The 27,417-nt window shown below is 42.5% G+C and overlaps 2 protein-coding genes across 3 annotated transcripts in view; both read left to right on the plus strand.

The window, feature by feature from the left end:
• Nucleotides 1-12,841, plus strand: part of FLNC (filamin C) — a 59,054-nt gene extending 46,213 nt beyond the window's left edge. Inside the window, exons 28-48 of one of the 2 annotated variants that reach the window (XM_075857554.1) lie at nt 401-590; nt 787-810; nt 960-1,207; nt 1,307-1,402; nt 3,431-3,530; nt 4,797-4,937; nt 5,430-5,558; nt 5,727-5,900; nt 6,139-6,300; nt 6,624-6,827; nt 6,913-7,065; nt 7,389-7,511; nt 7,641-7,880; nt 8,015-8,284; nt 8,382-8,519; nt 8,778-8,893; nt 9,019-9,151; nt 9,253-9,429; nt 9,602-9,820; nt 10,558-10,767; nt 11,641-12,841. In XM_075857554.1, the coding sequence (XP_075713669.1) occupies nt 401-590; nt 787-810; nt 960-1,207; nt 1,307-1,402; nt 3,431-3,530; nt 4,797-4,937; nt 5,430-5,558; nt 5,727-5,900; nt 6,139-6,300; nt 6,624-6,827; nt 6,913-7,065; nt 7,389-7,511; nt 7,641-7,880; nt 8,015-8,284; nt 8,382-8,519; nt 8,778-8,893; nt 9,019-9,151; nt 9,253-9,429; nt 9,602-9,820; nt 10,558-10,767; nt 11,641-11,828 (3,435 nt within the window). In that variant the 3' untranslated portion in view covers nt 11,829-12,841. The remainder of the gene's footprint in view (nt 1-400; nt 591-786; nt 811-959; nt 1,208-1,306; nt 1,403-3,430; nt 3,531-4,796; nt 4,938-5,429; nt 5,559-5,726; nt 5,901-6,138; nt 6,301-6,623; nt 6,828-6,912; nt 7,066-7,388; nt 7,512-7,640; nt 7,881-8,014; nt 8,285-8,381; nt 8,520-8,777; nt 8,894-9,018; nt 9,152-9,252; nt 9,430-9,601; nt 9,821-10,557; nt 10,768-11,640) is intronic. The other variant, XM_075857555.1, reaches the window with a different exon arrangement.
• A 7,262-nt stretch (nt 12,842-20,103) lies between these two features.
• On the plus strand, nt 20,104-25,843 carry ATP6V1F (ATPase H+ transporting V1 subunit F). Its single transcript, XM_075855106.1, has 2 exons — nt 20,104-20,368; nt 24,871-25,843. The coding sequence occupies exons 1-2, from the start codon at nt 20,202-20,204 to the stop codon at nt 25,070-25,072; spliced, it is 369 nt and encodes a 122-aa protein (XP_075711221.1). The 5' UTR covers nt 20,104-20,201; the 3' UTR covers nt 25,073-25,843.
• The last annotated feature ends 1,574 nt before the right edge of the window (nt 25,844-27,417 follow it).

Raw genomic sequence — 27,417 nt, forward strand, 5'->3', positions numbered from 1 at the left:
TCACCATCTGGCAATAGTGAAATATTCACACAGGCATTAGTGAGTCCCATAACTCTGGATACATGATATTCTGCAGACAGATAGGGTACCTTGCCATTTTTAGGACATGATTAAAACAGTTGGAGGGCCGCTGTTAGTGGTAGTAGTATCTAAAATGCTAGTGGAAATAATGGTGTTTGTATAGAAATGCGAAATTAGAAGTTTGGCTACAATATTGTAGTGGAGTCTTAAGAGTTGGAATATTTCTTGTTAGCAAATAGTAGCATCTAATGGGTATATACCTGTATATTATTGTTAATACACTTATGTTTATGTTATTTTTTTTTTCAGTATAATCGTCTACACACATTTTGATTATAGATATAAAACAAATAGTTTATTAAATTTTTCTTATTTACAGGACCCTGAAGGAAAGCCAAAGAAAGCTAATATTCGAGGAAATGGTGATGGTACCTACACAGTGTCTTATGTGCCAGACATGGCAGGAAGATATACTATTACTATTAAATATGGGGGAGATGAAATACCCTACTCTCCTTTCCGTATTCATGCAGTACCCACTGGTGATGCCAGCAAGTGCTTAGTGACAGGTGAGCTCCAATAGGAATAATAATAATCTCAGTACAGCACTGCAGAATATGTTATAAAAGCAGCGGGAAATAAATAAATATAAGTCTAATATATCTTTCCTAAGTGTTAAATCAATATAATGTAAATATGTAATGTGCTATGTATTATATCACATGTAGTCCCTTATACAAACAATGCTGTCTCTATTTCTTTTAGTGTCCATTGGAGGACATGGATTAGGTACGGTTTTTTTTAAATCTATTTGTTCATAAAAAAAACATATGAAATGTATATGATTGCTGATTTTATTTTAATGTGTTGGCACAAGTTTATCTTAACATTTGAATAGCTGCTGTCTAGAAAATAATATTGTTTCATGGGATGTTCAGGAGCCTGCCTAGGACCCAGCATTCAGATTGGAGAGGAGACAGTCATCACGGTTGATGCTAAAGCTGCAGGAAAGGGAAACGTTACCTGCAAGGTATCTACACCAGATGGAGCGGAACTTGATGTAGATGTGGTCGAAAACCAGGATGGTACTTTTGATATTTACTACACAGCACCTGAACCAGGGAAATATGTAATCACCATTCGGTTTGGTGGAGAGCACATTCCCAACAGTCCTTTCCATGTGGTGGTAAGTTTCCAATAAATGTTGAGAGATAGTCCATGTGCAATATTCCCCATTTAACTTGTCCCCTTGCCATCATTTAACTATTCACTTCCCTCCTGCCAGGCTTGTGATTCCATCCCAATCATAGAGGAGCCATGTGACACTGTGCAGCTACATCAGCCCTATGCTGCACACCTCCCCAGCTATCCAACTCACTGGGTATAATAGAGAGAACTCGCTGCTCTATTGCTGTATCCCTATCCATCTAGAACTCTAAGCTCCATCCATTACTTTCCTATATATAGCTTAAACTTTTTGCATTCTATCCTTTGCTTGCACTGTATGGTACATCAAGATGGAACAATCGGTGGAGTATATGAAAGGCTCCTGTTCATTGATAGGCTCTTGTTTACTGATAGGCTCCTGTTCATAGATAAGCTCCTGTTTATTGATAGGCTCCTGTTCATTGATAGGCTCCTGTTCATTGATAGGCTCTTGTTCACTGATAGGCTCTTGTTGACTGATAGACTCTTGTTCACTGATAGGCTCTTGTTTACTGATAGGCTCCTGTTCACTGATAGGCTCTTGTTTACTGATACCCTCCTGTTCATAGATAGGCTCCTGTTCATTGATAGGCTCTTGTTCACTGATAGGCTCTTGTTCACTGATAGGCTCCTGTATATTGATAGGCTCTTGTTCACTGATAGGCTCTTGTTTACTGATAGGCTCCTGTTCACTGATAGGCTCTTGTTTACTGATACCCTCCTGTTCATAGATAGGCTCCTGTTCATTGATAGGCTCTTGTTCACTGATGGGCTCTTGTTCACTGATAGGCTCCTGTATATTGATAGGCTCTTGTTCACTGATAGGCTCCTGTTCATTGATATGCTCCTGTTCATTGATAGGCTCCTGTTCATTGATATGCTCCTGTTCATTGATAGGCTCTTGTTCACTGATAGGTTCTTGTTCATTGATAAGCTCTTCTTGATTGATAGGCTCTTGTTCACTGATAGGCTCTTGTTCACTGATAGGCTCCTGTATATTGATAGGCTCTTGTTCACTGATAGGCTCCTGTTCATTGATATGCTCCTGTTCATTGATAGGCTCCTGTTCATTGATATGCTCCTGTTCATTGATAGGCTCTTGTTCACTGATAGGTTCTTGTTCACTGATAGGCTCTTGTTGACTGATAGACTCTTGTTCACTGATAGGCTCTTGTTTACTGATAGGCTCCTGTTCACTGATAGGCTCTTGTTTACTGATACCCTCCTGTTCATAGATAGGCTCCTGTTCATTGATAGGCTCTTGTTCACTGATAGGCTCTTGTTCACTGATAGGCTCCTGTATATTGATAGGCTCTTGTTCATTGATATGCTCCTGTTCATTGATATGCTCCTGTTCATTGATATGCTCCTGTTCATTGATAGGCTCCTGTTCATTGATAGGCTCTTGTTCACTGATAGGCTCCTGTTTATTGATAGGCTCTTGTTCATTGATAGGATCTTGTTCACTGATAGGTTCTTGTTCATTGATAAGCTCTTCTTGATTGATAGGCTCTTGTTCACTGATAGGCTTCTGTTCGTTGATGCTGGTGCTTTCTTTGTAGCGGTAAAGCGTAAAGATAAACTCCAAAATTATATGAATACCTAGGGATTACTACATCAACCCCTTTCTGAACATGATTCTCTAATCCTTAGTAGTTATTGCAGGTATATTTATTACATTTTATCTTGACTTTTAAAGGGGAAATCAATGCAAAAATGATTGTCTAAAATGTCACACATGTCAGAAGACTACATTGATGGGGTCTAGCGGTTTCTGCAGAGCACGGTAACCTCTTTGCCTCCACACAGAGCTTTTTGTTACTGGAAGTCTGTGTTGCATTTTAAGAAAATGCCATTAATTTGAATGTTATTTTTTAGAGTGTTGTGTCAAAGAACCAAAGGGGTCTGGGTTCTCTATATTTTTGATAATTGGGAGCGGTCCAAGCTCACAGACTCCTCGACTCTGATCTGTTTCTATGATCTATCAGAAGATCACTTTTGGGTGGATTTCCCCTAAAATGATCCCTCTTTCTACCTTTATCTTTTCTTTTGCATCATAAGGTGTATGCTATAAAATCCTCTAAATCTTGCTTCTTTCCAATTATTCATTTGTTTCTCCTTCATTGTATTTCACAATTTTCACACTTTTACGTAAAGCCTGTGATGGCTTTGATGACTTATAGCTCTGCTTGACTCTCTGCAGGCTACTGAAGAACCTGTTGTTCCTGTGGATAATTTGGACACCATGCTCAGGCCATTCAACCTAGTGATTCCTTTTACTGTCCAGAAAGGAGAGATTACAGGTACAGCAATCCAGCCAAGAATACACAACTCATATGTTGTCTTAGTAATGCGAAAACGTATTCAAACTTAGAAAAAATAACGAAACTTTCACATTGTGCACAAAGAACTGCAAAGATTTGGTCCAAAACGTTAGGCATGCACAAAAGATTAAACAAATAACACAACTTCTTCATCCAGTTTTTATTTATTGGGTCTCTTGGTGGGTAATTGCTGGAGGGGTATGTGCCTCAGTCTCTGTGTGCCAGGGGAAATGGGGTGTCAACAAGCCACATTGACAAAACACGTAATCTTTGCCTGGGGTGCAGGAAAGCTTAGCTACACCTTGAAATTAGTGACACTTAAGAAAAGCTCCACAGAAAGTTAAAGCAGCAGGATTGTATATGTGTAAATATTGTTTTAAACTATATTTTTAACGGGCTATGATGCTATGAAGTTAGTTGATAGATGTAACTGGATGCAGAAGGACAACCTGTGTGCATTTTACAGCTTACGTGTAAAACATATCTATATAAAACAATGAGTAACTTTGTTAATATATTGCATTATTTGTCATGTACTGATCTCCAATTACAGCCTATATTATACTCCAGAGCTGTATTCACCTTTCTTCACGATTGCTCTGGTAATTTCAGAGAAGCGCAGCCTTTGCACAAGGAATTGCAGAGTAAGGCCTCATGCACACGACCGTAAAAACACCCGTTAATGCGGGTCGTAATTACGACCCGCAATAACGGGCCCATAGACTTCTGTTAGTCACGGGTACCTTCCCGTTTTCTCACGGGAAGGTGCCCGTGCCGTTAAAAAAATAGAACATGTTCTATTTTTTCATTTTACGGGCCGTGCTGCTATGCTTTATAATGGGAGCACGGCTCGCAAAAGCGGCCGGCTGCCCGTGGCCGGCCGTGCTCGTAATTACGAGTCGTAATTACGAGCACGGTCGTGTGCATGAGGCCTATATTGATGTAGGAAAATCTATCTGCCCCACTGCATTACAAGAGTTTAGTGAAACTGTTAAAAATGTGTCTATTAACAAGCGTGGTTACTGTTTCAAATTACTGCCAGCAGAATTGTGAATGCAGCACTGGATTGTAATAGAGGCTGTAACTCAGGCTCAATCCTGGATAAGTAACACCGTGTACTGGATTTGCAAAGTTATTTAAATGATTATATGTTTTAAGCACTTCTGTTTGAAGCTAGCTTTTTACTCAAATTATAAGACTACATTTACAGAAAGAATATATACATGTGGATGTTTTTGTATCTAGGAGAGGTTCGCATGCCATCAGGAAAAACTGCTAGACCCAATATCACTGACAACAAGGACGGCACAGTTACTGTGAAATTTGCTCCAGTGGAGAAGGGATTGCATGAAATGGACATAAAATATGATGGAAATCACATTCCAGGTAAGTCAAATATGGTGATCGTGGCCATCAATCTCTTTAACACATTGCTTAGCAGAAATGAACTCGAAAAGACATAGTGATGTGTGTGGTAGAATATTTAGGCGTAACCCAATTTCTGATAGATAATAATATGAAAAGGGCCAGGGTAGGACTCTGGTGAGCCCAGGTACTGATGCAATAATGGGCCTTAAATGTTCAGCAGAAGACAAGAAGCTTACCTTGGAACCAATCACTTCCACCAGAGTCTATTTCTTATAGGTTGATTCACAAATAATCTGTTAGGTATTTTTGATGACTTGTCCTATATGTGTGATGATAACAACAAAGTGACCGATGCAATTAAAAATGAACGTGCCCATGTTCTAAATAAATGGCAGTTGGGCCCTCAAAATAATTTCCCCTTAATACACTTGGGCCTGTAAAGTTTCTAAGTTAATTTACCAATTTAATATCAATTAGTATGTTAATATAACTTGACTTATTTACTTTTAGGGAGTCCACTGCAGTTTTATGTAGATGCCATTAACAGCCGACATGTGAGTGCTTATGGACCAGGGCTTAGCCATGGAATGGTCAACAAGCCAGCCACATTTACTATTGTTACCAAGGATGCTGGAGAAGGTATGTGACACCTTGAGCAATTATTTTAAGCCACAGTATTTCTTTATTTTTCATGCAAAAATATATAGCTGACTTTTTTATTTCAACATTTGTTTATATGACTCGTGAACTTTCACATTTCAATACTAGACCAAAGAACCAATATCTCCACTTTCTGTCTTACCTCAGGTGGTTTATCACTGGCTGTGGAAGGTCCATCAAAGGCAGAAATCACATGCAAAGACAACAAAGATGGTACATGCACTGTGTCCTATCTCCCTACTGCTCCCGGGGACTACAACATCATTGTGCGATTTGATGACAAGCACATTGCAGGGAGTCCATTTACATCTAAAATTACAGGTGATGTTTATGGAATGCTTGGATAGTCTTTTCCCGTAAAGCATATTTTTGAGAATCAGAGCATTTACTATTGCAAACCATAATTTTTTGTGATTATTGGCAGCATTTAGTTCTCAGTCAGTCACTCTCTTAGCTGTCATATTATATAAGTTTGCTAACATAATAGTTATACATATGTTCATTTTTGACAAGCTTCTAACATGTTTTGTTACACGTTATATTATTTATGTCTCAACAGGTGATGACTCCATGAGAACTTCCCAGCTCAACGTGGGAACCTCAACCGATGTGTCCCTCAAGATCACAGAGACAGATTTATGCCTGTTAACTGCCAGTATCAGAGCCCCATCTGGCAACGAGGAACCATGTCTACTAAAGAGACTGCCCAACAGGCATATTGGTAAGCAGATTTATAGATTCATCTATAGACATTATTCCTGAACAATTAAGAAAAAGCAATACAGGAAACTGAAAAATAAATTGGTCCACTAGAAATAACATTCAAGTATAAGAATATGGACTTATCAAAGACAATCCGGGAAAATGAAATTTGCCTCATTGCCAATTAACATTATTATTCAATAGTCAAAGAACAAGATGGTTAACACAGCCCATCCATACTATAGGCCACATAAATATGGTGGAACCTTTTTACTTTATTACCTGTTACCCTAACTAAATACAAAATGATGACTAATGCTTGCCATGTATCATAATTGGCAGGAATCTCATTCACTCCAAAGGAGGTGGGAGAACATGTGGTGAGTGTAAAGAAGAATGGAAAACATGTTACTAATAGCCCATTCAAGATCATGGTTGGACAGTCTGAGATTGCGGATGCAAGCAAAGTGAAAGTGTCAGGGAAGGGCCTGCTGGAAGGCCTTACATTCGAGGTGTCTGAATTCATAGTTGACACTAGAACTGCAGGTAAGTCTTGTATGATTCACCAAATGTATTTTAATTTGTTAAAACTTCTACTGACTGTTCTCTGATTGACATTTATTTTTTTTAGGATATGGAGGTTTGGGTTTGTCTATTGAAGGCCCCAGCAAAGTAGATATAAACTGTGATGATGTGGAAGATGGTACATGTAAAGTGTCTTATTGTCCTACTGAGCCAGGAACATACATTATCAACATCAAGTTTGCAGAGAAGCATGTACCAGGTGTGTAAATATATGCATATATACACCATGTGACACACATACATACGGTACTCTATTCTTGAGTAGTGGCCAACTCTACCATTTTACTGCATGGAAAAAGTGTGTAAGATATCTGAAAATATATTTCTTATCTCCTGATAATGTTAAATTAATAATGTTTTTGTAATATACCGTTATAACTAACATAAACATTTGGCCGATTCTAATTCATGAGTGTTCAAAGATACATCCACTCATCTATATAAAGACTTATTTATATGTAATCTCTTTGTGGCAAGCAAATGGTAACCAATGCTTTCGATGTACCCCCTTGTACCCTGCAGGAAGTCCTTTCATGGTAAAGGTGACAGGTGAAGGACGTATGAAAGAGAGCATAACCAGAAAACGCCAAGCTCCCTCTATTGCCAGTATTGGTAGCACATGCGATCTCAACCTCAAGATTCCAGGTATGGAGCCTAATTCGAACAGCTCATAGTATTGCAAGTAAATTTAGTAAATTGGTTCTTAAAACGCTATTGTATGAGCCTTAGTTACAACTGATCTCTAAACAACGTTTTTTTTTTGTCCTGTTTAAGGCAACTGGTTCCAGATGGTCTCAGCCCAAGAGCGCCTCACTCGCACATTTACACGCAGCAGTCATACATATACGCGCACTGAACGCACAGAGATCAGCAAGACACGTGGAGGTGAAACAAAGCGAGAAGTGCGGGTGGAGGAATCTACACAGGTTGGAGGTGACCCTTTCCACAATGTTTTTGGAGACTTCCTTGGCCGTGAGAGTCTAGGTTCATTCAGCAACATTGCACGACAAGAAGGTAGGTACTGCAGACTAATGGAGCACTCACTAATGCAAATTGTTCCTAAATTATGCATTCACTTTATTTCAATGATGAAAGACACAAATGTATCTGGATAGACATTACTCAGCAGTGATCACTCTCTGTTTCAGGTGAAGTAGGTTCTCAGGATATGACAGCTCAAGTGACCAGCCCTTCTGGAAAAACAGCAGATGCAGAGATAATTGATGGAGAAGACAGCACATACAGTGTGCGCTTTGTTCCACAAGAGATGGGAGCTCACACTGTCAGCGTAAAGTACAGAGGCCAACATGTTCCCGGAAGTCCTTTCCAGTTTACAGTAGGCCCTATGGGTGAAGGTGGAGCCCACAAAGTCAGAGCAGGAGGAACTGGCTTGGAGCGGGGAGTTGCAGGAGTCCCTAGTGAGTAGTTATTAAAGGAAGAACATGAATATCCAAGACCATTTTTGTGAAAGTGATATCTAAATATTTTCTGCATGTCTGTAATTTAATCCTACAGCTGAGTTCAGTATATGGACTCGAGAGGCTGGAGCTGGTGGTCTTTCCATTGCAGTTGAAGGCCCTAGTAAAGCAGAGATTTCTTTTGAAGATCGCAAGGACGGTTCCTGTGGAGTGTCCTACATTGTACAAGAAGCTGGTGAGCTCACACATTTTGGATGCAAACTAGACATTTATAAAACTTTATTTCAAGACTAGTTTGTAATTCATGAATAGTGTTGATGAGTATTTTGCAGTATTTCTTTTTCGTTTTGCACCAACCTTAGTTTATATTGTAATGTGTGTAATACATACATTGCATTTATCAGTAGGACTTCTAATGTTGACTTCATCTGTTGGTAGCGATTGTAAGTGGCAATTTTAACTAATGATATGCTTATTTTCCACTGTAAACCAGGTGACTATGAAGTGTCCATCAAATTTAATGATGAGCACATTCCTGACAGCCCCTTTGTGGTACCAGTAGCCTCTCGTTCAGATGATGCGCGCAGACTGACTGTTACTAGCTTACAGGTAAAATATTATTACTTACCGTCTTTTAGAATGAATACATTATGTTCACACACATTTTACATAATTGGACTGGAAGTCTTTCTATACAATTCAATATCTTCATACTCTTCAATATAACACTCTAGGAGACTGGATTAAAGGTCAACCAACCAGCCACGTTTGCAATCCAGTTGAATGGAGCTCGTGGGGTGATAGATGCTAAAGTACACACACCATCTGGTATTGTAGAAGAATGCTACGTGTCAGAAGTGGACAGTGGTAAGATAAATTATTGCTGAAAGTCAACTAAAGATACTAATATAACCTAATATATTATGTTTATGAGGCTTATGACCATCATTTTTCCATTGTACCTCTAGATAAATACTCAATACGTTTCATTCCTCATGAAAATGGAGTTCATTCAATTGACGTGAAATTCAATGGACGCCATATCCCAGGAAGTCCTTTCAAAATCCGTGTGGGTGAGCAGAGTCAGGCTGGTGATCCTGGATTGGTTACGGCCTATGGACCTGGGCTTGAGGGTGGAGTCACTGGTAAGAGTATGACATGTTTTTATGTATGTAAACATTTGTGGTTCACAAAATGATACATTTACAGCATTTACAGAGTTTTCTAGTAGTTTTATTTTTTCTTTGTATTATTTTCAAGATTGATACATTTGAGTTAGCCCTTTCCTAATCCTACCTTTGTCTTCTATTCACACAGGGAGACCTTCTGAATTTGTAATAAATACTATGAATGCTGGTTCTGGATCTTTATCTGTGACAATTGATGGACCATCTAAGGTGAAGTTGGATTGCCAAGATTCTACTGAGGGTTATAAAATAACATATACTCCAATGGCACCTGGAAACTATCTAATCTCAATCAAATATGGAGGGCCCCAACACATCGTTGGAAGTCCATTCAAGGCCCGTGTGACAGGTAACTTATACTTAATTAAGACTACAACCTTCAAGTTGGCCATACATTAGTGGTTTCAGATGGTCGTCTTCTGAACAACTTGTCGGTCATGGTTGGTCTATGAAGGTTGTTGTTTTGGATGACAATGTCATAAGTTAAAATAACAAATTGCAGATTGATCTCTGCCTTGATCTGTGATCTGGTCTGAGCTTCTATTGATGGGATGCAGATCTGTCATTTGGTATGAAAGGCTTAGGCCCCATGCACACAGCCGTGCCCGTAATCACGGCACGCGATTGTGGGCATGGCTGGCTGCTGACGGTCGCCTGCATTTTTGGGCCGTGCTCCCATACAAAATAGGACATGCTCCATAATTCCCAGCACAGTACTACGGCACGGACACTCATCCGTAGCGATACGGTAAGGTATCCGAGGCCAATAAAACTGAATGGGTCCGTAATTGCGGACCGTATTAAGGTCCGCAATTAGAGAATTTTTACGGTCGTGTGCATGGGGCCTTACCAAGGACTGCACCCAACAACGACCTAAAAAATCCAACGCAGAAGATCAACTTTTCCACAGATATCTGTCTTCGGTCAGCGTCTGTCACGCTCATTCGACAGTAAGAAGAATAATGGTCTAAATTGTTCTTTCGGGCTGTCCAAAATCTCTAGTGTATGGCCAGCTTAACATGTTATTCTTGTTTATCTTTTTAAACATTCATATGTCACACAACAATTGTGTTTGCGTCTAAACAGGAGTAAGGCTCTCTGGTGGTCACAGTCTGCATGAAACATCTACTGTGCTGGTAGAAACGGTTACAAAATCATCTGCCTCTGTAGGGGGCTATGGAATGGCAGTGCCTAAATTTACATCTGATGCTTCCAAAGTAGTTTCTAGAGGCCCTGGCCTTTCAAAAGCGTTCGTTGGACAGAAAAACACCTTCACTGTAGACTGCAGCAAAGCAGGTGAGAATAAGTGAAAATTACATTCGTGAGAGCAGTTGCATGTATACATTTGTTTATGATCATCTCACAAATGGTTTTAGTATTTTAAAGTGCAGTATAAGGTTTTGTTATGTGATCCACAGAATATTCTATTCAATCTGATTTAGACATAAAGACATCATAGAGGGGCAACCCATGGCCCCACCATGTATTACATGGTTGCCTAAGCCTATTTGAATGGGCACCATGTAATACTACATTTCCCCAGCAGCAGCTGCTCCACGGAAAGTGTATGGCCTGCTGCCGATTCCACCAGCATTAACAGACGTAAGAGGGGTTTCAGGACCATGACTCATTGGGACTTTCCATTAATATAAGGCATTCTTTTATTACAGCAGATTATTCTGATATTGCTAAATTTTCCTTTGGTTTGGGCTGTGTCACTATGTACGCCTGTATAATATATATATATATATATATATATATATATATATATATATATATATATACACTTTTGAAATACCTTTGTCAGGTTTATGTCTTGATACCTTTTTTGTCTATAGGCATACAGTTGAATACCTGTGCATCTCCTTTGACAGTCTATAAGTAAACATATTTTTGAACTGTACTATTATGGTGTACAGGTAACCTAATTTGAGAAGTATAGTATAATACTTTGCATGCGGTTGGATAAGGCAAGACTACATGAAAACATTTAGTCACTCGACTTGCCATCCGTAACAATACACTTGTCACTTGAAAATCTCTATGACCAAGCGACTTGCTAGTGACTTTTATAGTTTTATCACTCTTTGGGCAAAAAAATCAAAAGGGATTAAAAGGGTCTGATTGAAACAATATTCATTTACAATGAAACATTTCTTTGTTCCATAGGCACCAACATGCTGATGGTAGGAGTCCATGGGCCAAAGACGCCATGTGAGGAAGTATATGTGAAGCACATGGGAAATCGATTATACAATGTGACGTACACTGTAAAAGACATAGGGGACTATATCCTCATTGTTAAGTGGGGTGACCAGAATGTTCCTGGAAGTCCCTTCCAAGTCTCAGTGCCTTGAAAAATTATTCATAAGCCAATAGGCCTTGCAAGAGGCCTACTAACTTGCCAGTGGGCTACAGGCCCTTTTTTATGCAAATGCACTGATTCAAAAAAACAAAAAAACTGTCATAGCGATAATTCACCAAGTGCCTTTGTTCATCTAACCGGAGGACTTTCCTGTAGGATAAGGGCATGGTAAAGAAAAACAAGTATACACATCACCCACAATGTCCATGTCCTTTATGCTTTTTAAAAAATCTTCCTTTATATTATGGTTGGTGATTAATTTTCTAATGTTGCTACGTGTTTTGTTTTATATGCGCTTTGTTTTGTTTTTTTATTTGTGGGGAGGGTACTTTTTGGGTAAAATGGGCTAGGGGAGGCGATAGAGGTCATGGAGTCCTAATAGGGTCACACTAGTTTATTACGAAGTTTTACATTTATGTTTCCATATTGAATACTATTATCATATTCATAATGGCTCTTTTTATGTTCTAGTTTGTCTAGTTACACACTATGCATGCAGTCACATCAATATCACTGATGTCTGTACAATATTTGTAGAGCCAGATAATGAACCTCAATAATAACCATCTAGAATAATAAACTGCCATAAGCCACCCATAAAAAGTTGGGCCCGCTATTTCTTTTAGCTATATATTTTTTTTATTAGGACATGTGGTCTGGAGAAAAACTTTGCAGCTTCAAATTGAAGTTTTGTTGTATCCCTTTCTAAAGTTACAGGAAATCCTCATTATTTAAACTGATGCAAGTTTCTGTTAACTTACAGTTTAGTTGTTAAATGTTCATATACATATTTTAACTCTATGACCTCTATCAGGACAGTCTTTAAATAATATAATTGGTTTTCGTAGCACTGTTATAAGGGCGGAGCCAATATCACATGGTGCTTGCTATGTGACTGCAATTTTTAGGAAGATATTTTCTATGCATCAAAGACAATGATAAAAACTTGTCATTTGTTATAGATGATATGATTGGTGCATACTAAAGAAAATAAAAATGCATTGCTAATGTGCCTGATGTGTAGAGTGATTTATTTTTTCTGTGTCATCCATATTATTTTAGAATTTATGCAGCAGGAGTGGCGGGCAGCCAAGGTATAGCGATCAGATACCATCGGAATTTTTAATGAACACATTTCTGGGTTTATCAAAAAGGTACCAAACCTGTGAATCAATCAGGACCGGTTTTATAGATAATGGGCCCTGGGCAATAAGATGTGGTGGGCCCCCCTGCTTGGTCCAGAGCAGTGTAGGAGTAATGGCAAAGTCCCTTTGCTCCAGGTGGTTGAGTCCAGGAAATGGGGCCCTTCCCAGTTTGCCACTCCCTAAAACTTGCCCAGGAATCAATACCCCTCAGACAAAAAATTGACACTCCTCAGTAACTCAGTTGTACATATTGATAGGAACTTACATGCTGAATGTTAAACAGCATAAAATGGAGGGACATTATTAATAGTAGGACCTGAGACAGAATCCTATTATATATAAGTGTCTTCTCCCATACTGACTGTGCTGTGAAGGTGCTGTATGTGTACTATATCTGGAATTTACCTATGCTGTATGTGTAGTGCATGAGCACTATATGGAAGCATAGGGGTGCCAAAGGTTAAGTTGCCATTTTTGTACAGGTTGATAACTGCAGCGTTCACAGATATTATACAATTATTTCAATGAGATTTGTAATGTTAAATACTTTTGTGTCAAAAAAGACAAAAGTATAGAAGGTATGATACCTTTATTGGCTAACCATAAAAGTTCTATATGCGGCTTTCAGAGCACAGAGGCCCCTTCTTCAGGCAGTTTACAAATGAATGACTTAGAAAAAAGCACAACATTTAGATGTTACACAAAGACAATTAGTACATGAGGTGATACATCATTAAGATAAGCCGGGGCAATACAACTCATACCGACAATACTTTTGTCTTTTTTGAAACAAAAGTATTTAACATTGCATATTGTTTCTGGCTAACACGGTACTACGCTATTTTTTACTGTACTTAATGAGATTTGTAAAACTCTCATTCCCATATATATATATTTATATATTTATATATATATAATTTTTCTATTTCCATGCAGTTTCAGTATCTGATTGTGAATTGAGTAGCATACGGGATCAATTATGGGATATTTTATATTTTCTACCAAATAAAATATGTAAGACCCTGTTCACATCTGTGATGGAGGCTCCGTTAGAGGAAATTACCGGAGACAATAGAACAGCATGCTACGCTTTTGTTTACGGTAAAACCACGGATACCCCAATGGAAAGCCAACGGGACCCATTAAAGTCAGTGGGTTCTGTCGGCTACTGGTGGTGTCCGTGGAGCAACGGAACCTTTGCTTACGGTTTTCCCTTGTTCTGCTCCTCTGACAGAGCAGAGCAACGGAAAACCCCGATGCAGGTGTGAACATAGCGAAGCAGAATGAACAGTGGCTCAGTGGTTAGCACTGTTATTTTATTCAGAGGATCGTTGTTAAACACGTCCAATTTCAGTCCATGAAAAACTGACAATCCTGAATCAATTTTATCTGTGTTTGCCTTCAGTTTGGTCCATCTGGATGGCATCAGTGTGGAGAATGTCCTCAATTGTCCCAACCCACTGAAAATACCCCCAGGACAGTCACATGACCGCAAAACCACAATTTTATATTGCCTATAGCATAGTGAGCATTGTGAGCTATTTATCATGCATATTTTTGGCTTCTGACCATGTTTTAATTCAAGACCGCACTTCTCTGGTTCTACTTTCTAGTTTCATTTTTCAAGTGTCTTCAGGCAACCATCTGTGAAAAATAGAACCCAACTAATGGCATCCGCGTGGCCTCCATTTTCACGCAGACCATTGACTTCTATGGGTCATTCCTGCGTAAAAACGAACAAAGAAAGAGCATCCTGCAATTTTTTTTATCACGAACGGATGATCAGTGAAAAAAAACTGTCTGAATTGGCCCATTAACTTTAATGTGTCAGTGTTCAGTCCGAGTGCTGTCTGTTCTACACTCGGACAGCACCCAGACATAAAAAGTGTTCGTCTGAATGAGTTTTAAGGTCCTAGTTTCCAACACAGTGACGTAATATAAGTAGAGTTCTCTATGCTGATAGGCTAATTGGTTTCCCACAAAATTGGTGTTAGGGTTCATGCTAGGCTATGACCCTGTAAGTACTCAGTGTGCCACAGTATGGTGCCTATTTTAGATGCCATATTCTCCCCTAGAAGCAAAACTTCCTAAATCCAGCATCTGTTGCAGCATCCCTGAAAAAAACCTCTGTGTACCTGTGTTAGAAAACTGCACAGACTCATAACTTTCTATAGGTGTCAAATTTGAGATTTGTGTGATATGATATGTGCATGAGGTCTAATTGTGTGAGTGTGAATGAGAATGAAAAATGTACCATGTTTGCACAACAAAGTAATTCTAGTAGGCTTCCAAAATCCATAGTAAAATACATGTGTGGATTTACTGAGGATTTAGAAAGCAATTATTGGAAACCCAATTCACGGTGGTGTCCAATGAAAGGGGATGTGTATCTGCTTATGATGTTTAGCTGTAACTGAGTATCATCTGGCAGAAGTACTTACTTGAGCTTTCCTGGGAAAGGCCTGCTTTACTTTCTTCATTGGATACAGTAATGTCTTTAAAGGACGAGTGTCGCGAAATAAAAAAAAATTATATCAATTTGCTTTTAGTGTTTTATGAAAATTTTTTTTGTTTATTTGTGTGTTTGTGTTTTACTTTTTTTTATTTTTTCACTTTTTGTTCCCTATTGGGGGCTGCCATTATTTTTTCCTTCTCTGTATGTGTCGATTAACGACACATACAGACATGGAATACGGCAAATACAGCCCCATAGTGAATGCGAACGGGGCCCGTTCCATCCACTATGCTGTACGCCGTCTGTGTGGGAACGGTGCATGCGCCGCTCCCACACAGTCCAAATTGAAGGTCTTCGGCCGAGCGACGTCCGGCGCCATTTTCTTGTGCATCAGCGTTTGCAGTTAAGTAGCTACATCGACTTACCTGCTAACGCCGATGCTGCTGCAGAATCAACTGTAGCCTCTGGTGCCGATGTCCTCGCTCGTCTGACACGATGCAGGACCTGTGAGTGACGTCACAGCGTGATCTCTCGAGAACACGCGGTGTCTGCACTGCCAGAAGCTGGGCGTTCTGAAGAGAAGTGGATGACACTTCTATACACAACGCCCAGCTAGTAAAAGTAGTAAACACGCCCCGATGTACGCACATAATACACGCCCACTTGGACTTTTACTTTTAAACACGCCCACTTGGACTTTTGCAAGCCTCATTTGCATAACTACAAAAATGGTCATAACTTGGCCAAAAATGCTCGTTTTTTAAAAATAAAAACGTTACTGTAATCTACATTGCAGCGCCGATCTGCTGCAATAGCAGATAGGGGCTGCAAAATCTGGTGACAGAGCCTCTTTAAGCTCTGTTCAGATTGGTATCATGACTTCCATTCATATCAGAGCTGTAATGGGGCCAGGGAGTGGAGCAGGCCTAAGGTTGGACTAGTTGCAAAAATATGACACAGAGACCAGGAATTGAATTGCAAATGAAAGTCACTTTACTGGGGCGGCATTTCTCTCACACATGGCCTCAAAGCAAATTGTACCCCGACAGGCAAGAGCAGTGGCCTTTTATAAGCCTTAAGTGTATTCACAAACTACCAACGCTGTGGGAGTCTCTCATGCAACGGTGTCAAGGGTATACCGAGAATTGTGTGATCAGGGAAAAACATCCAGCGAAAGGGGATTCTGTGGAGGTCAACAACTCGTCTACACAAGGGATCAGAGGAGGATGTCGAGAATCATTCTGACAAACGCGGTGCACGGACAAGAAAATTGCAGCCGAATACAACGCTGATGCTCCAACTAACGTGTCCAAATACACAACTCGTCATTCCTTAGCACAGACGGAATATAACATGAGACGACCACTTCGTGTGACATTGCTGTCAAAGAGAAACAGAGAGGCAAGACTGTGGGCCCCTACACAGTATAATGCCCCTTTAGTGCCTCCCTACACAGTATAATGCCCCTTTAGTGCCTCCCCACACAGTATAATGCCCCTTTAGTGCCTCCCCACACAGAATAATGCCCCCATAGCAGGCCTCCATACAGTATAATGAGCCATTAGTGCTTCCACCCAGCATAATGCCCCTGTAGCTGTCCCCACAATGGGTGCGTGAAAACCACGAAGGTCGCACGGAAGCACTTCCGTGCGAACTGCGTGACTCGCGCAAGAGCTGTCAAACTGAATGTAAGGGCATGACCACACGTGGCGGATTTCCTCCGCAACTGTCCGCATCAATGCCGCACAGAATCTGCGTTGCAGATTCTGCTGCGGATCTGCACAAAATGTGCAGTAAATTGATGCGGACTAGCTGCTGCGGACTGCGGTAAAAGTACTTCCCTTCTCCCTATCAGTGCAGGATAGAGAGAAGGGACAGCACTTTCCCTTGTGAAAGTCAAAGAAATTCATACTTACCGGCCGTTGTCTTGGTGACGCGTCCCTCCTTCGGCATCCAGCCCGGTTCCCTGGATGACGCGGCAGTCCATGTGACCGCTGCAGCCTGTTATTAGCCTGTGATTGGCTGCAGCCGTCACTTAGACTGAAACGTCATCCTGGGAGGCCGGACTGGAGACAGAAGCAGGGAGTTCTCGGTAAGTATGAACTTATATTTTTTTACAGGTTGCTGTATATTGGGATCGGTGGTCACTGTCCCGGGTGCAGAAACAGTTACTGCCGATCGCTTAACTCTTTCAGCACCCTGGACAGTGACTATTTACTGACGTCTCCTAGCAACGCTCCCGTAATCACGGGAGCCCCATTGACTTCCTCAGTCTGGCTGTAGACCTAGAAATACATAGGTCCAGCCAGAATGAAGAAATGTCATGTCAAAAAAGCAAGACGCATCCGCAGCACACATAACATGTGCATGACAGCTGCGGACTTCATTGCGGAACTTAGAATCTCCATTGAAGTCAATGGAGAAATTCCGCCATGAGTCCGCCACTGCTCCGCAACAGACAGAGCATGCTGCGGACACCAAATTCCGCTCCGCAGCCTATGCTCCGCAGCGGAATTTTACGCCTCGTCTAAACGAACACTGCTAAATTAAAGTGTAAGTCAATGGACAAACGGCTCCGCTGCGGATTAACGCTGCGGAGTGTCCGCAGCGGAATTTAAGTGAAATTCCGCCACGTGTGAACCCAGCCTAAACAGAAAAGCACCACGTGCTTTTCTGTTTACAAACATCCGAACGGAGTGTCTTAGACATGAGCGAACCGAACTTTACCGGGTTCGGCCGAACTAGTTTTGACCAAACCCGGCAGGAGACAGTCACTGTGCAGGGTGCTGAAAGAGTTAAACTGGTTCAGCACCCTGGACAGTGACTTCCGATTCCAATATACGTGAACGTGTAAAAAAAAAAAAAGTTCTGACTTACCGATAACTCCCGGCTTCTTCCTTCAGTCTGACCTCCCGGGATGACAATTCAGTCCAAGTGACAGCTGTAGCCAATCACAAGCCAAGCACAGGCTGCAGCGGTCACATGGACTGCTGCGTCATCCAGGGAGGTGGGGCCAGATGTCAAGAGAGGCGCGTCACCAAGGACGCATCACCAAGGCAACGGCCGGGAAGTTCTCGGTAAGTACGAACCTCTTTTTTTTTAAACAGGTTACTCGATATGGTGATCGGAATTCACTGTCGAGGGTGCTGAGTTACTGCCGATCAGTTAACTCTTTCAGCACCATGGACAGTGACTGACGTCGACTAGCCTCATCTCTATGATGGCGGCTGCGCGAAAATCACGCAGCCGCGCATCATACACGGATGACACACGGAGCTGTCAAGTGCCATTTGCGCACGCAAAACGCTGCGTTTTTTGCGCGCGCAAAACGCACAGGTGTAAATGAGGCCTAACTAGCGGCATTGCGCTTGGGCGCGATCCCGCTAGTTTAACTCGTTAAATGCCGCGGTCAATACCGACCGCAGCATTTAAATCGTTAGAAAGAGGGGGTGACCCCCTCTAACAGCTCATCGCGCCCCCCGAAAACGCAATCGCGGGACGGTTGGAAGGTATGTACAGTTCTAGGGGCACTGATGTGACACTCTATGATGGGCACTATGGTTGATAGTATTATATGGCTGTGTGCTTTAGGTACTGTATGGCACTACCATTTGAAGGGTGAGAGCAGCGTTAGGGTATGTTCACACGCCCGATTTACGGACGTAATTCGGGCGTTTTACACCTCGAATTACGTCCGAAAATACGGCTCCAAATCGTCGGCAAACATCTGCCCATTGAAATCAATGGGGTTACGATGTTCTGTGCACAGGCTTTTTTTTTACGCGCCGCTGTCAAAAGACGGCATGTAAAAAGACGCTCGCGTCAAAGAAGTGCATGTCACTTCTTGGGACATAATTGGAGCCGTTTTTCATTGACTCCATTAAAAACAGCTCTAATTACGTCTGTAATTGACGCCGCGAAAAACGCGAGTATGAGCAATTACATCTGAAATTCAGGAGCTGTTTTCGCCTGAAAACAGCTCCGTAATTTCAGGCGTATTTGGCGTTGTCGTGTGCACATACCCTTAAGGGTATGTTCACACACACTATTTACGGACGTAATTTGGGCGTTTTAGTCCCGAATTACGTCCGAAATTGCGGCTTGAAAGCAATGGGCTGACGTTTGTCTGTTCACACGAGGCGTATATTTACGCGCCGCTGTCAAAAGACTCCGTGACTCCAATGAAAAGCAGCGCCAATTACGTCCGTAATGGACGCGGCGTTCAAGCGCTTGCACATGCCGTTACGGACGCTGTAGTGTGAACATACCCTCATTGGTCATGCCAAGCTCCTAAAAGGAGGGGGCAACAGGTATCTAGACGCTGTGACCTGGTGTGCGGGTGGAAAGCAGTGGCCCCTTGTCCTCCATGTACTTCACTTCCTGTAATTCGTGATATTATACGAGAACTCGTCTGCCATGACATGAATTCTACCTGTATTTAGATTTTCTTGAGGTACTAGAAATAACCAGCAATTCTAATAACTTGTATTGGTACATTCCCCCTGACATTAGACACATACTGTGACATAGGGAAGAAGCATTACAGAGGTGACCGTGACCCTAGTCCACTGTGTGTGTGTGTATCTATATACACAGCCGGCTCTACAGTTTGACCTTCACACACGCTCGCCCAGTCAGAACTACGCAGCACATAGAGCCCCGCCCCGTGTCAGCTGACGTATCCGGCCGGAGTCACATGACAGGCAGGAGCTCGGGTCTAGCTTGCTGTGTGTTTGCTGTCAGCTGATACAACCAGGGAGCGAACATGGCGGGCGGCTTACTACGTGGTAAACTGATCGCGGTGATCGGTGATGAGGACACCTGCACCGGCTTCTTGCTCGGAGGAATCGGGGAGCTTAACAAGAATCGGAAGCCAAATTTCCTGGTGGTGGAGAAGGAGACGAGCATAACGGAAATCGAGGAGACATTCAGGTGAGACGCTGTACGCGATATAAGGACGTGTTTATATCAGTGTGAACAGCGGACAATAGCCGGACTTATATACAGGGGCTGATCAGCGCAGCTGTGACAAGGACTTCATCTGTGTCCTGGAATCAGGCAGGATTTTCCTTTTTATATATATATATATATATATATATATATATATATATATATATATATATATATCCCCTAATGACAGGAAGAGGATCTCCTAACCTCCACTAATTGGACCCCCATTCTCCTGATAGGTGGTGGCCCATCTGTCAGAGGTTTATGGCATGTCCTGTGAATACTCCTTTAACATTAGGGCGAGGGAGATGTTAGTGTGCAGATATTTAATAATCCATTATCTGTCAATGCCGGATTAGTGGAAATTTACTGTGCGTAACAACATTGGGAGAAGATGTATGGAACAGTGGCCTCAGATAAATGTTGTTAGAAAAAAAAAACCCTTTGAAGCATTAAAGGGGTTGTCCCACTAAGGATATTTATCACCTAGCCACAGGATCGGTGATGTGTGATCACGGGGGAGACCCCATCGCTGTTACCCCCACTGATCACAAGGATGGGGCTCATTTGGTTCTGTCAGCACCGTAGACATTGAATGTATAGGCAGGGTTCATGCAGGACTACAATTGTACAGTGAGGGGGGGGGGGGGGGGGGTCAGGACCTTTGTTCTAGTGATCAGTGAGGGTCCCGACAATCCTTCATCTCCTATCCTGTGGGAGTCTAATCCTGTATAAATCCTGGCATTGTTTGTAGGTTCAGTACTTCTGGAGGAGTCTTCAGGATTTCACGTTTCTACTGTTCCCCTTTTTGGTGATCACATGAGCTGTGACTAGATCCCGGCCTGCGGATGTTCCACCCTGGTAATGGCTGGATGTTTCTATACAAAGCAGAGAGCCTGTTTACTAAAAACATCATCGTTCTGTGCTGTGGTGTCCTTACCCCACGCCGCCTCCGTTATATCAACCTGTGCGGTCTTTAACCCGTTAGTGTGGATTCACACATTGGGCATTTGGGGCAGAATTTCGGTTGCAAAATTTGTACCAAAATTCTGCAACAAAGTACGATACCATGCAAGTGTTAACAAACATTCACTCAGAGGGTCAAAATCCCTACTGGACTTTAACTAGGATCACTACCATAATTTCTACTGTATTGCAGTGTATTAGGCCCTAGGCTGACACCAGATGCTGATGTTGCGGGCTCCTGTGCCCATGCCGTTTGGTTACAGAATGGGGCGGTAAACACTTTTATAGCACGCTGTATAGAAAGGGGTATTGCTGACATATAATGTTATGGTGTATTGCTAAGATATGCCATAACATTATTATTGGAGGGTGTCCGACCTCCGGGATCCCCGCTGGTCAGGAGACTTTTCTCCAGAATTGTAGTTCACCTCACAGCAGGTGTCCAGCAGCTTCGCTGTACACGGTAAGGGCAGATTCAGACTAACGTTGCGTTTTTGCGCGCGCAAACCACGCGGCGTTTTGCGCGCGCAAAAACCATTTGACAGCTGCGTGTGTCATCCGTGTCTGATGCGCGGCTGCGTGATTTTCGCGCAGCCGCCATCATAGAGATGAGGCTAGTCGACGCCCGTCACTGTCCAAGGTGCTGAAAGAGCTAACTGATCGGCAGTAACTCTTTCAGCACCCTCGACAGTGAATGCCGAACACAATATACAGCAACCTGTTAAAAAAAAAAGAAAAAGTTCGTACTTACTGAGAACTTCCCGGCCGTTGCCTTGGTGACGCGCCCTTGGTGACGCGCCTCTCTTGACATCGGGCCCCACCTCCCTGTATGACGCGGCAGTCCATGTGACCGCTGCAGCCTGTGCTTGGCCTGTGATTGGCTGGAGCTGTCACTTGGACTGAATTGTCATCCCGGGAGGTCAGACTGGAGGAAGAAGCCGGGAGTTATCGGTAAGTGAGAACTTAGTTTTTTTTTTTTTACAGGTTCATGTATATTGGGATCGGAAGTCACTGTCCAGGGTGCTGAAACAGTTTAACTCTTTCAGCACCCTGGACAGTGACTATCTCCTGACGTCACGTACCGGAAATTTTTTTGTCGGGTTCGGCCAAAACGAGTTCGGCCGAACCCGGTGAAGTTCGGTTCGGTTCTCCGGGTTCGCTCATCTAAAAAGACACTCCGTTTGGATGTTTGGAAACAGAAAAGCACTTGGTGCTTTTCTGTTTACATTCATCCTTTTGGCAGCTGGTGCGCTGTTTCAGTCGGTTCGCACGGAAGTTTTCACGCACCCATTGACTTCAATGGGTGCGTGATGCGCGAAATACGCGGAGGTATTGAACATGTCGCGTTTTTTGCGCAGCTGACAAACGCTGCGCAAAAAGCACGGACTGTCTGTACTGCCCCATAGACTTGCATTGGTCTGTGCGTGGCGCGTGAAAACCACGTGGCCCGCACGGACCGAATACACGTTCGTGTGAATCCCCCCTAACACGGAGTTCCCTAATGTAATGTTATTGCCACTTGCCCTACAGATTTGCCTCACGTTATGACCTCATAGAATGTGTCTGCAGTGCATTATAGTATATGGGCTGCCATTATAGTCTTGATTCTGCTGATATGGAGGTAATAACTAGTGACAGTCTGCAACTCCGCAGGTTTATTATTCAGCTATTGGGAATTTCTGGCATTGGGGATTGTACGCCAATGATTTTGCCAGTTTTCATTGTATTAAAAGCATGGCATTCAGCCAAGGAAATGTGCCTTCCATTAATCAGGTTTATTTAGGGTTCTTTGACCCGTTTATTCTTCAAAAAGTGTTCGGGTATGTTCACACGTAGTGACCAAAAACGTCTGAAAATACGGAGCTGTTTTCAGGCGAAAACAGCTCCTGATTTTCAGACTTTTTTTACTGCCGTTTTTGGAGCTGTTTTTCAATGGAGTCAATGAAAAACGGCTCCAAAAACGTCCCAGGAGGTGTCCTGCACTTCTTTTGACGAGCCGTCATTTTACGCACCGTATTTTGACAGCGACGCGTAAAATAAAGGCTCGTGGGAACTGAACATCGTAAATCCCATTGCAGGCAATGGGCAGATTTTTGTAGGCGTATTCGGGGCGTTAGCAAATTCTTGTTAGCAAATAGTAGCCTGTATATTATTGTTACTACACTTATGTTTCTGTTATTTTTTTTTTCAGTATGAGGGTATGTACACACACACACACACACACACACACACACACACACACACACACACACACACACACACACACACTGTTTTCAGACGTAATTCGGGCATTTTACGCCTCAAATTACGCCTGAAAAAACGGCTCCATTATGCCTACAAACATCTGCCCATTGCTTTCAATGGGTTTTACGGTGTTCTGTTCCCACGAGGTGTAATTTTACGCGTCGCTGTCAAAATATGGTGAGTAAAAAGACGCCTGCGAAAAAGAAGTGCATGTCACTTCTTGGGAAGTTTTTAGAGCCGTTTTTCATTGACTCCATTGAAAAACAGCTCCAATAACGGCCGTAAAATACGTGGCGAAAAACACGAGTTGCTACAAAAACGTCTGAAAATCAGGAGCTGTTTTCGCCTGAAAACAGCTCCGTATTTTCAGAAGTTTTTGGTCACTGCGTGTGAACATACCCTTTGTGAGCAACGTACAGTTTTTGTTCAGTAGGATGGGCTGTATTCCCCTATAGATGTGCACCGTGTTGGGTAATACAGCACAGATTCGCTCCCTCATTCTGGTCTACTGCTCAGATGACGCACAAGCTTAAGGCTTTGTTCACATCTGTGTTGGAGGCTCTGTTAGGATATGTTCACACGGCATATTTTCGGCCGCAAACGGCCGAAAAATTTGAAAGCAGGACGCCTCCAAACATCTGTTAATTGTTTTCAATGGGAAAAACGGCGTTGTGTTCCGACTGGCCGTTTTTTTACGTGGCCGTTTTGAAAAACGGCCGCGTAAAAAAACGGCTGCGAAAAAGAAGTGCAGGTCACTTCTTGGGACATTTTTGGAGCTGTTTTTCATTGACTCTAGAAAACAGCTCCAAAAACGGCCGCGAAAATCGTGAGTGGCTAAAAATACGTCTGAAAATCAGGAGCGGTTTTCCCTTGAAAACAGCGCCGTATTTTCAGAAGTTTGAGTTTGCGTGTGAATGTACCCTTAAGGGGCAGCATGCTGTGCGATTTTTGTCTGGCAATACAACAGACATTATGGCGGAAACCAGGCAAAACCTAAGATCCATCAGGATCTGCTGCTTCCGCTATTTGTGTTTCTCTGCTCCTGTGGTGGAGCAGAGCAACGGAAATACCGGACGCAGATGTGAAGGAGGCCTCATACATAAGGCCCGTTGTATCTTAGATGCTCCTATTTACCCCATTCCGGATGTTACTTAAAGTGGCAGTAGCACACCATTTGTAGGTCACACTGTGCCACTTGAGTTATGGCAGCCTGTTCGTATAATTGAGTCAATAACAGTTCTTTTATTTTTTATTTTTTTTCCCCCCTTGCCCAGGAGTTTTCTACAGCGTGATGATATTGGGATTATACTGATCAACCAGTTCATTGCTGAGATGATCCGGCATGCTATCGATGCGCACAATATCTCCATTCCAGCTGTGCTTGAAATCCCATCTAAAGAGCACCCGTATGATGCCAACAAGGACTCCATACTACGCAGAGCTAAGGGCATGTTTACCTCGGATGACCTCCGATAGTTGGAATATGCTTAACCATACGATGCCCGTCCGTATAGTGGTGTTGTGTAACTTCCTTTCTACATGATACTGTATGCAATGACCGCTTACTAGAAAAATGTCATTCTCGTTTTCCTTTTATCGTGTTTTATTTATTCCTACGATCGGTATTATGGTGTACTTGGCTTATATTCTAGTTTATGGGAGTTAAAAAAAAAAACCTACCAGTTCTCTCCTATATGCCACTTTCACACGACGGTGCTTTCGTCTGTATTCTTGCATCAGTGTTTGTAAGCCAAAAGCAGCAGTCGATCCATAATATGGAAGAGGTACGAATCTTTCCATTGTACTTCTTCTTCCACTCCCGGTTTTGGCTTACAAATACTGACGTGTGAGTGAGACCTCCGGATGTTGGGGGGAGCCACTTATTTCAGACCCCACCCGTGTGATCTTACGGTATGTCGCGTTGACGGCTGTCATTGGAATATCCCTTTGATTCTTCTGCCGCATCTGCGCTGTATGTTACTTCAGATGTTTCATTATAAATTCTATATGAATGCCTCTCAAGTTGTCTCCAGTCTTCAGAAAACAAAGCGTAACTGACCCAAATACATATTTCCAAATACTCTAAATATAAATAAGTGGGATATAAAAAGTGACTGTATTCTGGCTGATCTGGTGTATGGCAGATCTTATGGATATACCTTATACTTTGGATTTCGTGCTCTTGTTTCCCCTTGTGAAATCTTTGTTGTTGAATAGATTCAATAAAGACACAAACACTGGAATTGACTTTAGACTGGTCTTTGCTTGTTTGATCTTCACGAGGCTCAGCCGTATGCTAACATTTCCATCTTTACTGAAAACAAAGTGCGTGTATGAAGAATTCAGCGCTGACGTATTGCACCTTCTTCAGTCTTGTCCACACAAGTAACATATATTTCATTTATCAGTGTCCTCTTATGAAGTAGATCTGTTCAGGAAGCAGATCCATCGCTCCTACCACAGACCTCGCCATGATATCATAATCTGGGTTTACATGTGCAGTTGTTTTTTATGTTTTGTACTATAAACTATGGTTACAATAAGTAATGTGGTATTTTAGCATTAAAAATGATTCTCAAACCAGCCAACATCCTCAATGATTGCTGGAAAACGGGTCTGCGGCACTAAGGCTACATTCACACGACAGTGAAAAAAAATGGCCATTAAAAATTGATCAACTGTCAGTTTTTCATGGCCATTTTGCATCAGTGTGAATCCAAATTTTTATCTATTTCGTCTGTCCGTTTTTAATGGCCGTTTGTCATTCGTTTTTCATGGCCGTTAAAAAAAAACGGATGGATTTAATTTGTTGGTTTTATTATCCAAACCCCGTGAAAACACCACAGTGCCCATGTAGATAGTACTGCAATGACCCTGTAGATAGTGCCACTGTCGATAGTGCCCACATAGTACCATAGTGCCCATGTAGATAGCACAACCGTGTCCCCTGTAGATAGTCAGGCCCCCATGCAGTGCCCATGTAGATAGTAGCACCCCCACATGTAGATAGCGGCACCCCCATAGATAGAGGCACTGTAGCTCCCTGTAGGAGCGGAATCCCTCTGGTCGGGGATTTAACTCCTAGAGGGAGCCCCTAATGTCTCTGTCCATATATGGACAGTGACGCCGGGGGCTTCTCCAGTAGCGGAATTCCCTGACCAGAGCATCGGCCGGGGATTCCACTCTGGCAGGGGGCTCCAGAGGTAGCCACTGACGTCAATGTCCATATATGGACAGTAACGCCAGGGGCTTCTCCAGTAGCTGAATCCCCTGGCCATAGCGTAGGCCGGGGATTCCGCTCCTTCAAGGAGCTACAGCGGCGCTATCTGAAGGGGTGGGGTGGGAGTGCCATCTACAGGGGGGAGGGGGTGCCATTATCTATATGGGGGGGGTCTGGGGAGACGAGTGCCCGGCCAGAGATCTCGCGATGCTCTGACTGGAGACTCCACATTTGAAAGCCCGACATCACTGTCCATATATGGATAGTAATGTCAAGGGCTTCCCTTTGCTCAGCGCTCAAAGTAGCGTGATGTGTGGGGAATCCTCGGCCAGGATCAGTTTTTACCAGCCGGTAAAAACTGATCCATCGACTTCTATGGGAGCTGTGGGGCCGACATGTCCTATTTTTCTCACGGGCCGTCCAAAAAACGGCAGTGTGAATACACCCATAGAACTCTATTCTGAAAACGACCGTGCGACGGACGTTTTTCACTGTCGTGTGAATGTAGCATAAGGCTATATTCACACGACAGTGAAAAAAAATGTCCATTAAAAACTGATCAACTGTCAGTTTTTTATGGCCGTTTTGCATTAGTGTCTCT

The sequence above is a fragment of the Rhinoderma darwinii genome, chromosome 3 (assembly GCF_050947455.1).
Source record: "Rhinoderma darwinii isolate aRhiDar2 chromosome 3, aRhiDar2.hap1, whole genome shotgun sequence".
Lineage (NCBI taxonomy): Eukaryota > Metazoa > Chordata > Amphibia > Anura > Rhinodermatidae > Rhinoderma > Rhinoderma darwinii.